Source organism: Globicephala melas, chromosome 8 (assembly GCF_963455315.2).
Source record: "Globicephala melas chromosome 8, mGloMel1.2, whole genome shotgun sequence".
NCBI lineage: Eukaryota > Metazoa > Chordata > Mammalia > Artiodactyla > Delphinidae > Globicephala > Globicephala melas.
In genome coordinates this window covers 41,109,408-41,123,124 of record NC_083321.1, presented here as the reverse complement: position 1 = coordinate 41,123,124, position 13,717 = coordinate 41,109,408, and the positions used below count along the sequence as shown (strand labels likewise).

At 38.5% G+C, this 13,717-nt stretch overlaps 1 protein-coding gene across 1 annotated transcript; it reads right to left on the bottom strand.

Annotated features, from left to right (window-relative positions):
• Positions 1-472: 472 nt before the first annotated feature.
• On the bottom strand, positions 473-12,747 carry PSMA1 (proteasome 20S subunit alpha 1). The gene is made up of 10 exons (XM_030831480.2): positions 12,637-12,747; positions 11,278-11,322; positions 10,727-10,828; positions 10,503-10,606; positions 8,538-8,626; positions 7,846-7,916; positions 7,598-7,727; positions 6,296-6,375; positions 2,140-2,250; positions 473-839 (listed from the first exon to the last, which is right to left on the bottom strand). The coding sequence occupies exons 1-10, from the start codon at positions 12,637-12,639 to the stop codon at positions 783-785; spliced, it is 792 nt and encodes a 263-aa protein (XP_030687340.1). The 5' UTR covers positions 12,640-12,747; the 3' UTR covers positions 473-782.
• Between the last annotated feature and the right edge of the window lie 970 nt (positions 12,748-13,717).

The window sequence follows — 13,717 nt, the reverse complement described above, 5'->3', positions numbered from 1 at the left end:
AATGGAAGGCAGCCTAAAGATTATGCTGAAGTAGGACTGGGCAGGATAAGAGGAAATGACAGCTTGGGATTAAATTTCCCTTTTGCTATTTTTGCAAAAATTCCCTACACTGAGACCAGACCAGAGATATCACTACTGCCACCTGCTGGTTGGAAAGAAAAATCGTTCCTATGTTAAACTTCCTACTACTATTGTTAGAAAGTGGTAGTTTCTTAGGTTTTAATCAGAATGTCCAGGGTTGAACCCTAAAATTTGTATTCTGGACCAAATCTCCATGGATTCTCATGCAGCCAGTCCATACACTGGGGCATTAGTATAAGGCTGTTATAGATAAGAGGTAATATTTTTCCTGTCACTAAAAATAAGGCAATTTAATTTGGCAAACATGGTGACCACACATGATGATGACAGAGCTGTAATCTCAGATTACTATTTAGAGTTGAAGCTGCTTAAAAAGCAAAACACCAATACATCAGCAGGTGAAACAATTTTATTTCACAGTTGTCTTTAAAACCACAAAGACAATATGTTCTTCATATAAAAACGTTAGTTCAGATAACTATACTTTCTAGAAAATGATTATAGAGACGCTCTTAAAGAAAATGCACCCCATTATATGGTTTTGGTGAAGTTGCTTGGAAAAAACTCACATCTGGACTGATTCCTAAAACATACCATTCCACCATTCTGCATCTTTTGGTTCAAAGTATAGGTTATTGTCATCAATACGTGTTCCTGCATTCTTACATGTATGATAATACATATATAGACTGGTTTATCATTTAATGTTCCATTGGTTCATCAGCCTTTTCTGCAGGTTCATCAGCAGGTTGAGTAGGCTTAAGAGAGGAAGAAAAAAGAAAATATTAAAAAGAACACTTGACCAATATATACTTTTAATCATAAACATTGCTTTATAAAAAAAAATTTATGAGAAAAGGAGTTAGGAGACATTTTGGATACTCAATTTTGGTTCACTGCACTATTAAAATTTCGAACAAAGGGTTTTAAAAAAATAGATACAATTTTACAGTTCTGAAAACCTAAGCATCACTGAACAATTCCAGCGTTTCATCGTAATTTGTCTTGATCAAGAATAAAGGCTTTCCTTTTATTATCACTACTAGCCTTAAAATACTGGCACATTTTAGACATTCTTTTCCTCTTTAGCACTAATGAACACAGCAAAAATATTTTCAAACAAAGCAGTTGTATGGTACTCCACTGCACTCTTCCCAACAGTGCTGGTTCTTACCAATAGCAGTTAAATAATGCAAATCTTGCTCCTCCAAATACCAACATGTTAAAAAAAAATTCATGCTGTAGAAGAAATTCATGACCTTTTTTTTTTCAATTACACAGCTATCAAAAAAGCATCTACAAAAGCAAATGTGTACTCTAAACATTCAACAAAAAAAGGCTAGTATTTAACCTGAGATTCACCAATACTTCTTGATCCTTTTCTCAATATTTGTGAAGAGCCAACTTAGTTTCCCAAGCTGGTCCCCAATGAATTTTCTCTCAGTTCCCACTCTGGTAGGATCTTGGCTGGCCCTATGACTTGTTTTAACCAACAGAATGTACAGAAGTGATGCTGTGCCAGCCCTGGGCCTCAGCCTTAAGAATGCCTGGCAGCTTGCACTTCTCAGTTTTTGAACTTTTGCAACCTCTGAGCTGCTACCCTGCTAGAGATACTCTGGTGAAGGAGAGGCCCTGAGACTACGTGGACAGAGGCCCAGCGATCCTAGCAGAGGTCCCAGCCATCTAGCTGTCCCTCTAAGATATCTAGCAAGTATGAGTAAAGAAGACACGTGAGTAAAGCCATCTTGGATGTTCCAGCCCCACTCCCTCAACTGACTGGAACGTTTGAGAGACCCCAAATGAGATGAGCAGAAGAACAATCTAGCTGAGCCCATCAACCCACAGAAGTGAGAAACTGCAATAGGTAACCAAATCACCCTTTTGGTGTTTTATGGAGATCACTGACCTCTCAGTATTTTACTTTAGTCAGTTCTTAGTTTTCCCACTGCCACATGAATTATGAGCCTATCTCAATAATTAAAGACAAAAGTGGTAGATTTACACAGTCATGGTAGGAACAATAGAACTGAAGTCTCTTGCTTATAATTAGTTATATACCTGTGTCTTTCTCTGTGGTCTTTCTTCAAGACCTTCCAGGAATGGAGACACGTCATCATCATCATAAATCGTAAACTCCAAGTCTTTACCAACAATTCCAATGGAAACATTCTGAGGGGAAAAAAAAAAAGGTAAAAATTAAAACTCAAGAGAATTTAGGTTGGAAAAACACTTATGATAAAATGTTGCATGGAAAAAAGCAGAGTAAAAATTTATATAGCACTTGAATGAGACTTAAAAAATACTTGGGGAAAAAAGGAAGAAGAAAACTAGTAAACTTTTGTAATTTTCAGATTTAATATTCACTTTTTTTTAAAATTATTTATTTATTTGGCTGCGCCAGGTCTCAGTTGCGACATGTGGGATTTAGTTCCCTGACCAGGGATCGAACCCAGGCCCCCTGCATTGGGAGCACGGAGTTTTAACTGTTGAACCATCAGGGAAGTTCCTAATATTCACTTTTGATAATCATGAATAATTCCAAAGGTCTATGTCACCTAGAAATTTGCAACTTTGTTCATAATGGGAATGCAAAGACCAGTGTGAGGGAACAAACCGCTTTGCTAGGAAGTAACCCTAACTTCTAAGAAATAATCTAATTTGTTTCATGTGTAAGTTAAGACATGATAGTTCTTAGGGAAATAAATTTTGGGTTCTAAAGTGTTGAATTTAGGGGATTGGAACTATGTTCTACACGGAAAAATTAAAAAGCAATTCTTAAAGTGTTCAGTGAACGCTAACCAGTGCAAAAGAGCTCCTGTAAGATTAAAATTTCAGCAAAAACTTGAGGCATTAAGGATATATAGGGCATTCTCTATGATTCAGTAAAAATGTGAAATCAGGAAGCCAGATACCTGAGCAACCTTTTCCAAGTTGTAAATGTCAACAGTCAACTGTATACCCAAATTTTAAAAGACAGTCATCTTGGAGTGATGGCATTATAGGTATTTTAAACAAATTAAAAAAATTTAATGTACTTTCCTAATTTTTTTTTAAAGAATATTATTTTCATAATAGAAAAAAGTGTTTAAAAAGATTATGCAGGCTATAAAGTCTTCATAGACATATTAAATATTAATTATCCATTCATTATAACAAAATGGATTTTATAATATGCTGACTGATCTCACTTTAGTTAATGATCATTAACCTCAAGAAGGCCTTTAGTGGTTGTTGTATTATACGGGTCCCTAGATCATTCAATCTCCCCTTCCCTGGACAACTCTTTCTAATATTCTCCATTCTCCTTCCAGCTTAAAACCTTGCTCCTATTTCACTGAGAAAATAGAAGCAATCAGAAGAGAATGTTCACAAGCTCCCACAGTATCCACTCTTTCCTGTATCTATGTCCCTAGATTCTCTCCCTTCCTGTTACTGGGAATGAATAGCTCAATTTCCTCTCTAAGGCCTACCTTTCCACCTGTGTGATGTTCAAGGTAATTGGTCTAGCAGTTTTTCTCATTTTTATCTTATATAAATGTTTTTCTTGATACTGGATTATTCTTATATCCATGCAGCAAACCTGCTGTAATCTCTCCCATCTTAAAAAACCAAAACAATAAAAAACCACTTTTTCACTACATTCCCTTCCAGCCACCACCCTATTTCTCTGGACCCACAACAGAAAATCTCTTCCAAAGAGCTGTCTCCAATTTCTCTCCTCTTATTTTCTCCTGACTCCTTTCCTATCAGGCTTCTACCCCACCATTCCATTAAGATCGTCTAGTCAAGTCCCAGAGACATCACTGCTAATCTAATGGTTAATTCTCAGTCCACATCTTCCACGGTCTATTGGCAATTTTTCATTCTCTTCTCTTTGAAAGACAGTCGGCCCCTCTATCTGTGGGTTCTGCATCCTCAGATTCAACCAACCATGGATCAAAAATATTCGGGGGCTTCCCTGGTGGCACAGTGGTTGAGAGTCTGCCTGCTGATGCAGGGGTCCGGGAAGATCCCACATGCCGCGGAGCGGCTAGGCCGCTGTGAGCCATGTCCGCTGAGCCTGCGCATCTGGAGCCTGTGCTCCGCAACGGGAGAGGCCCCAACAGTGAGAGGCCCGTGTACCGCAAAAAAAAAAAAGCAAAACAAAAATTATTCGGGGAAAAAAAAAATTCCAGAAAGTTCCAAAAAGCAAAACTTGAATTTGCTACGCACTGGCAACTGTTTACATAGCGTTTACATTGCAATTACAACTATTTACATGCCATTTACATTGTATTAGGTATTATAAGTAATCTACAGATGATTTCAAGTATACAGGAGGATGTGCGTTGATTAAGATGCAAATACTATGCTGTTTTATATAAGGGACTTGAGCATCTGCAGATTTTGTATCCAAGGGGGGGAGCACTGGAACAAATCCCTCCCCAGATTCCAAGGGATGACTGCAGTTTCTTCATTTGCTTTTAAGGATGCCTCATTTTCCAAGTTTTCCTCCGACCTTCCTCGTCACCTTTCTCAGTCCTTTTTGCTGATTCCTACTCACTTCCCAACCTCTAAAGGGTAGAGTGCCCTTAACCAAGTCTTCAAACCTCTTGTCTAACTATTCGATTCTTTTAGAAATCTAATCCAGGCCAGTCTCTAAATGCCATTTCTACACAAAGACTCCAACATTTGTAACTCTAGGATAGACCATTCTCCACCAAACTCTAGGGGGTGAACATCTGATATCTGTTTATTCTTTATCACCAAATGGACAAACAAGAGGCATTTCAAATCCTGTTAAGTCCTAAACTAACCGCCTGATCTTCCTCCACAACCTTACCCCAAAACCTGTTCTCTAACTGTCTTATCCATCTCAGTAAATCATAAATCTCTCCTTCCTCTCATCGGGTCAAAAACCTGATTTTTTATTTATTTATTTATTTTTTTGCGGTACGCAGGCCTCTCACTGTTGTGGCCTCTCCCATTGCAGAGCACAGGCTCCAGATGCGCAGGCTCAGCAGCCATGGCTCACGGGCCCAGCCGCTCCGCGGCATGTGGGATCTTCCCGGACCGGGGCAAGAACCCACATCCCCTACATTGGCAGGCGGACTCTCAACCACTGCGCCACCAGGGAAGCCCCTGATTTATTTTTTTAAGCTCACACCCCACAACCAATTTGTTAGCAAACCTTTTTGGTTCTAATTTCAAAACATAAGCAAAACTGAACTACTTCTCATCATCTCCAACTCTTATGACTCTGCTCTAATCCACCACAATCTCTCACCTGAATTACTATAACAACCTTGAAACTATTTCCACCCATGTCCCCACTACAATCTGTTCTCAGAACGGCAACCAGAGTGACTCTTTTAAAACCTAAATCAAGCCATGGTATTCCTCTGTTCAAACTGTAACAGCCCACTGGGAGTAAAATCCAAAGCATCTACAATGGTTTATAGGACATACGCAATCTGGCCTCCATTACCTCTCTGACTTCATTCCTTCTCTTCCTCTTGATCACTAACTCTGACACTACCGGCCTCCTTGCTTCAAACACTAGGGACATTCTGGACTCAAGGCCTTTGCAATTATACTCCCTGGAAGAATACTGATCTAGACATCTGCATAGCTCACTCACTCACCTCCTTTAGATCTTTCCCTCAAATTTCACTTTCTCAGTGAGGCCATCCCTGACCACTCTATTTTAAATTATACCCACCACACCTCCTTCTTACACCCTATTGGTCACTCTTACTCCTCTTAACCTGTTTTATTTTTTCTATAGCATTTATCACCTTCTAATATCCTATATAATTTACTTGTGGGTACACTGTCTCTCTTCCCCCACTTGGATGTATGTCCCAAAAATGCCAAGATGTTTGTTATGTTTACTATATATTCTCAACGCCTACTGCCTACATGTGGTAAGTGCTCAATGTACATATTTGTTCACTGAATTAAAAATATGACGATATTCCTACCTCTTGAAGAAATGAAGAATATTGTACCTCAGACATACTGCTTTTATTGCTTTATACCAAAAAGAAATGTTTAAAAATCATTTCAAAATCAGTCCCTTTTAGTGAACATCTTAAAGTGAGAGAATGAGCCAAGGCAACCAACTCACAAATTGAAGAACTGTAAGTACACAAACTTCTCTATTACTTACATTTATGTGATAAATGATTAAACCGTAATGTTAGTATCTACAATTGGGAAATGTGATATTTACCTTTGTAGTTAGGTCCTGTTCTGCAGGAAGTGTCTCCCGTAAGGCACGCAGACCATGCTTAACCAGTTCATTCAAATTGCCTAAAATATAATAGATTAATAATTATTTCTTAATTCCATTTTCATGCTAGGCTTCTTTTATTTGTCAGCCCTATAGTCTGAAATCATGGTTTTTGTCACATACTAAATACATCATAATACAAAAACCCAAAAGTCTAAAGTTTGGCCATATAATCTTTTAATAATCTATTATTAGATTGCTATTATTTTATTTAATGAGAGGATAATTGATTTTTGTTACTGAATTTACCCTTTTCTTATGCTATAAGTTAAATCAAAATACTAATTCACAAATGATACAGCTCAAAGTTTCATATAATGTATTCTGTGGAATGCTCACCACTGTATTTGCTCTTTATAAAAGGAGCCTCCAACTCCTTGTATGTGGCTAGTACAACTATCCTTGTGTAGTTTTGGCTCTGATGCCAAAATTACACAAGGATACCACAAGAAAGTAAAACTACAGATTAATATCCCTTATGAACATATACACAAAAAACCTCAACAAAATACCAGCAAACTGAATCCAGCAACATTTATGTTTATATAAACATTATATATACACACACACACACACACACACACACATATATATATATATATAAAATTTATATTATACACCATGACCAAGAGGGATTTATCCCAGGAATGCAAAGCTGGTTTAATGTTCAAAAGCAATGCAATACACCACCATAGAATACAGGGGGAAAAAAAACATGATTACCCCAATAGATGCATAAAAAGCATGTGTTAAAATCCAAGAGCCTTGCGTAAGCAAACTACTCAAAAACCTGCCCTATCACCACACCTTACATCTTTTACCTTTCTTTCCCACAGCTACACTGACTTCTTATTTATTTATGGACTACTTAATGCAGAATGTCTGTGTGGCTAAAAATAAGAATCTCAGAAAACTAAAAGTTGTAAACAGAACTTACAACTGGTAGCTAGTACAGTAGCTCTCAACTCTGGCTGGGGCACACTTTCTTCAGACAAACTGAATCAAGAATCTTCAAGGTCAGGGACACATATTTATATTTTGAAAAAGTTCTACTGATGATTCAAATTACTGTGGTAGCCAGAGAAAGTAAAAGCTAGTATGTGTGACAGAAATAATATACACTTCATGGGTTTAATCTTTTTAAAAATTCTTTCTGTAAAGCAAGATATTTTTCTTCATTTAGAATACTATATTTATTCACTACATAAAGACTGGAGGGGACAAGAAAAAAAAATCACTTACACTCCATAAACTCTGACATATGTCTCTCCAAGTAAGTACGAGCTGACTGAGAACGGGCTCCAATGGACATAGCTCTGCAGTCAAAATAGTTAGCAGATGGACAAGTTTGGAAAATGTGAGGGCCCATATCCTACAAAGAGAAGAAAAATACACTACATAATTCTTCACTTTGATTGAACTAAAAATTAGAAAACTTCTAGTCAGTTTTTAAAAAATCATTAAAATATAACAATACTCTATGAACTTACATCATAACCAGCAATAAGCAGCCCAACACCATATGGTCTCCGGCCATATCTTTGTGTTGGTATCTGAGTTTCTTAAACTAGTTAAAGAGCCTGTTCTAACAAGGTATAAAGTACTATCTTTATTTTCAAATTAAACATTATTAACAAAGAACTCTGGTTTCTCAACTGCTGCATAATCCACCACAAGAAGAAGAAAATAAAAGAAATATTTATTTGGCTTATTATAAAAAAATGTTTGGCTATCCACCAAATCCAAAGTGAGTGCTACCAAAATGACTTTCTCTGATGTAAAGAATCTCATTCATTTTGGATATAAGGGGCAAGGATTTTTTGGTAACATCTAGAACTACCAATAAAAAATTTTAAATCTCCTCTAAAAATGATGCTTAGTTTTTCTGAAATTTGGCTTATCTGTATCTGGAAAATATTAATTGCTTATTTATAAGGGCTGATAAAAGAGCAGCCCAATTTCTTATTTAGACCCATTCTTCCATGGTAAAACTTCCTACAACTCTCCTTCTAAAAATTTTAAACATTCCGCTATTGAAAAGTGACTAACCTTAAAGTTTTCACAATCGTACCCATGTTATATATTATCATATTCCTAATAAGTAACATAAGGATAAAGTATCAAAACCCTTTAAAGTCCACATCCATAAATGCTAAAATAAATGCATAAATAAAAAGGATACTGCTTCCAATTAGAGATACAAGACGAGACACAGGAAGAGGTCTGTCAAATACAAATCTGGAATCCAAACACTCCTGGCGCATAAAATTACTAAAAAAGAAACAAGAAAAATTAGTAATTTCAAATCACAGAGAGTTATTCTAAATAATTTCATTTCTTTTTGCTTTCTTCCAGACATTTACATGAATTACATCCATACAAGGGAACCACAAAGACATGGCCACAAGGATGCATTTTTATACCAACTCTTCCTTCTAAATTTTAAATGACTAACCTTAAAGTTTTCACAATCTTACTATGTTTATGACTAAAATGTTCCTTAGTTCTAGATAACCTTTGTCTCAGAGCACTTTATAGAACAGAGAAGAAAAGGCTGAGCAAGAGAAAAAGAGCAATGTCTCTTCTCTTACCCTTCCCACTGTCAACAAGACAGTGCTTTTTTTCTTGAAAGCTGATGAAAATTTCCCCAATAGAACAAATACAAGAAATAGAATCCATAGTACGGCACTGTTAACATGTCCTGCCAACGTTACTTCTATCCATAAGCAGCACTCTAGAGGAGATACCAGACACTAGACTGTTGAGTCTCACTCTTAAACCTGACAAGATTCAAGCAAGTATAACACAGGGTAAAAGGAAATTCATGCCTAACTATTAAAGCCAAGAGAATAAACAAGAAATGGATATGTACTTTTCTTTCATGCTGCTTTGTCTAGTTTATGTGTATGTCACATCTGACGATCAAATGTTGGCTGCAGGAACCAAGCTACTTGTTCTCTACTTTCATTTAAGTCCATTTCCCAGGGCTGTCTAAAACTGCATTGCCCAATATGGCAGGTACTAATCACATGTGACTAGTGAGCACTGAAAAAGTGGCTAGTCTGAATTGAGATGTACCATAAGTACAAAATATACATGAAATTTCAAAGACTTAGTACAAAAAAACAACGTAAAACATCTCATTAATAAAGTTTTTATACTGATTACCTGTAACACGACAATATTTTGGACAGATTGGGTTAAATAAAATGTTTGACGGCACAACATATATTACATTTTCAACAGCTAAAAGAAACCGTCACTAATAATGCCGTCACTATACTGCTGACCTAAGAGAGCAGGGGGGCTTGCCAGATAACTTAAAAATTTTAAACATTATTATTTCCCTTAGTGTTTATATTCCTTCTTTCCTAATTAAATCACAGACTTAAGAGATTACTTTTGGCTAACTACCTCCCACCTCCCAACACACACAACAAAAGTCACTGTGTTAAGTGTTCTACATGTTAGGCTATTTATCAGTAACCTTAGAAAAAACACTAAAAAAATTGAGAGTTTAAGTGACTAGATCAATATCAGACTAAGTGCTAAAAGTGGGGACTAAAGACTGTGTGATTCCAAAGCCCCACCTCTTCATTTACACAATGCCCCTCAACTAGAAATAATCTTTATCTCCTCTGGTCTCTCACAGAAATATACCAGTTACTCTCCACTTTCTACCTTACAGATATTCTACTAGATTTTAAGTTCCTAGAAGATGAGATCTATGTCTGATTCACTTTTGTATACCCTGCAGTACCCAGTATTGAGCTTTGCAAAAAATAAATGTCAAATGAACACTGATGTGTTAAAGAAAGCAAGGGTAGTTCAGCTGATCCTTAAAACCTGAAAAAAGTGTCAAGCTCTTCTCAGACCTGATATCAAACAATATATACTGAGTTATCAAGTAACACATTATTCAATGACTTCTCAAAAGCGTTAATATTAATATGATTAATTCTATTAATACTGCAGTGATCAAGAAATGGAATACTTAGTAACTGACTCCAAATCCATTAAGGTATTCATGATCTTAACTTATAAGCACTCTGGCAGACAACTTCTTAAAATATCTGCATCTTTTCTAGAAATGTAATCAATTATGAATCAAAGGGATGTTTCTTTTGTTTTCCACGATCATACTCACCATAACAATCTAGCATCAGCAGTAAGTCCCGCAATTGAGATACCAATATGGTTATCAACATGGAGAATTTTTTTCTGATGAGCTGCAAGTTCTGACTGTGCTCTCTAAATAGAGACATTATTTAAGATAGAAAAACAAGTTTACAATTTTATTATCTATATAGTGAAAGTTACATTTGACAGTTGTTTTCTAAAGGAAGAAGATATATTTACTGCTTTACTTACCTTCAACGCAACCAACACTGCATGGGTTTTTGATTTAAGACCAACTGTGGCTGAACCTTGTTTGACAGCTTCCATTGCGTATTCAATTTGATGAATCCTGCCCTAAAACAAAAAAAAACCCAACATACCTTAGAGTCATCTTACAAGACCCTCTTATATATTTAAAATTAGAGATCTCCAAAATCAGGTGAACATAGTTAAACTAGGAAACTTGGGACTTCCCTGATGGTCCAGTGGGTAAAACTCCAATGCAGGGGGCCCGGGTTCGATCCCTGGTCGGGGAACTAGATCCTTCATGCGTGCTGCAACTAAGAGTCTGCATGCCACGACTAAAAAGATCCTGCATGCCGCAACTAGGACCCAGCTCAGCCAAAATAAATAAATAAATAATAAACAAAAAAACTAGGAAACTTACTTTTATGATACATTTAGGTTTCAGAAAAGTCTAAAGTGATTATATTCCATTTTCTCACTGCCCACAATCCCGTAAGTTTCCAAACACATTGCAGCCACCAAAAACCACTTCATAGAAATAGTATAAAACATTTTACCTGAGGGCTCCAAACAGTGACATCATTGTCATACTGGTTGCGAAACTGAAAGTAAATGAAAAAAGACTTATTAACACGAGAACATTACAAATCCCAAATCTTAACAAGATCTATCATTAAAAAATGTTCTTCCATCTGTTTTCATCTAACATTAACAAAAGACTGTTATTGCAACCTCATTGGAAGATTACTACTGTACTCAGCTGCAAACCAGTTTTACATTTACAAAGAGCTAGTTGGGTAGGGGAGAGCAAATCTAGATGGGACTTATGCTCCCAACCCATCTTACAATTCTAACACTGTCCATAGCACCCGCTTTAGGTTCAGTCAATTACTAAAGTTCCTATGTGTCCACTTTCCTTCCTATCTTTGCTTATGCTCTTCCCTTATACCAGACCTTAATAAATGGTCAAAAGCATTACTTTTCCCTAAACTAGCTCAAATGTCTACCTCCTGAAGTCTTCTCCATCTTTCCTCCCCAAATCCCAAAACATACTCCCACCAGTTCTTTATCTACACGTCCCTTTCTACTTTATATTACGATTAGGGACATGTCTGATTTATCTTTGAACCTTCACTGTGCTTAAAACAGTGCCTCTGAAACATTCGTACTGAATGAATGAACACAATGTCACCAGGAAGTTAGAAGCGGACACAAATAGCCACAGCGACAGACCCATTACTGCTTTAAGGACGGTATTAAAACAAGTCCACCAGCACAGTACTTGGGAGACTAATCATGGTGGTGAGCAAGCTGAAGGCTGGAATGGCAGACATCGGTCTGCAAGCCCTGAGCCCTATATTGTAACCCTGATTCATTTCATCATTTCTATCAGCTTCGGTTCACTCATTTGTAAAACTAGGTGACTGGACAAAGTGATTGAAAAGGGCCTTTTCTGATCGAGCTCTGAGGGAGAGATTACAGAGGGACCCACCTGGAAAATGAACGCGGTCCAGGAACCCAAACCCTGAGGTCAAGTCCGCACTTGGCAGTACAGGCAGATCTCAAGTCCCCATTTTCCCTTTCTCCCACACAGAGCACTAGGGGCCTCTCTGGACCGCTTGGAATCTACTCGACTGAAGGAAACTGAGGGGCGAACTCGGCTAGTAGTCCGAGAAAGTACTGTTCAAGGCCCGGTGGAAAGCGAAACAAACCCCGGGAAAAGGCCACACCAACTACCGACCTCCCCTCTCCCGGCCAGGCCGGAGATGCTGAATCACTGCCTGAACCCTCCACTCGACTAAGGTTCCCATGGCCCGTGGCCTCGGGCCGCTCTAAGGATGACAGGCGAGGCGGCTCGCCAACCCCAGCCAGCGGACCTCTGCCCAAACCCAGCCTGAGCTCGGAATCCAACTCACCATGGTTCCGGCGCGAGGCTGGCTTCGGCCTCCTGAAAACCCGCGGACCGAGCAGCGCTGCCTAAACTTCCGCTAGGCGATCTACAGAGAAGTCTGCGGGACTTTGAAGGCGGTGGCGCAGGGTAGAGCAGTCTATTCCAGAGATGTCGATAGGCTTCCCTCGCTCCCCCGCCCTCAAAGCTCTCAGCGAGCTCGGGAGTGGGCGGGGCCTGGGAAGCAGGAGGAACTGAGATAGGCGGGAAACCCCGGGACAGGTGTCCCCGCGGGAGCTAAGAGCTGCTAGGCGGCTACTACCAAGTCGCCCTTCTTGGGTCCTCAGTGAAGTTCCCTGTGTGTTGCAGATTCCCGCCAGTTTCTCACCGACCAGGCCGGATGCACCTGAGACTCCGGGTGAGCGAGTGTGCGGCTCAACCTCTCCTTCAGCTTCCACAGAGATGTGGGGTGTTGTGTAGTGTGAGAAGAACGAGACTGCAAGAAAGGCCACAAATAATGGTTCGTTTCTCTGTGTGAACCATACTCTTCCTCGAGTATCTTGTTTGTAGACATGTTTTTCTTTCTACTTTGGAATCCTTTTCCCTACTCCTTGGAGAACTCATCTTTCAAGGCTTTGTTGTCGTTTATCACTCTTTAACGTCATTACTGGTTCCCTCCGCCCAAGAGACTTTGAACTCTTCGAGGGCACTAATGTCTTTCTGTGCCCTCGGAATCAAGCACGATGCCTGAAAGATTAGGCTACTAAGGAAAAAGGCGGACATTTTCTTACAAGACACGTATTTTCTCTTTTGTGAGCAATCTTTTAGTAAATCCCCAAATGAAATAGTTTAGGACAGCTCTGCAATAAGCTGCCAACCTAACATTTACCGACTCCCAATGATGACTTATTTTCTTTATAAAGAAGAAAGGATGAGTACCTAGACTCAGGAAAGGTAAGAGTTGAGAGGGTCCTTAAGTATCTAAGCTTTGCAGATGAAGTAAGAGACTCAGATCATTGAAGTGATTTGCTCAAGTTCCGAGCAGTTTAGTACCACACTCTTCTTTTTAAACCTTGTCACTTGTATATTTTGGACACTTGTTCCTGTTA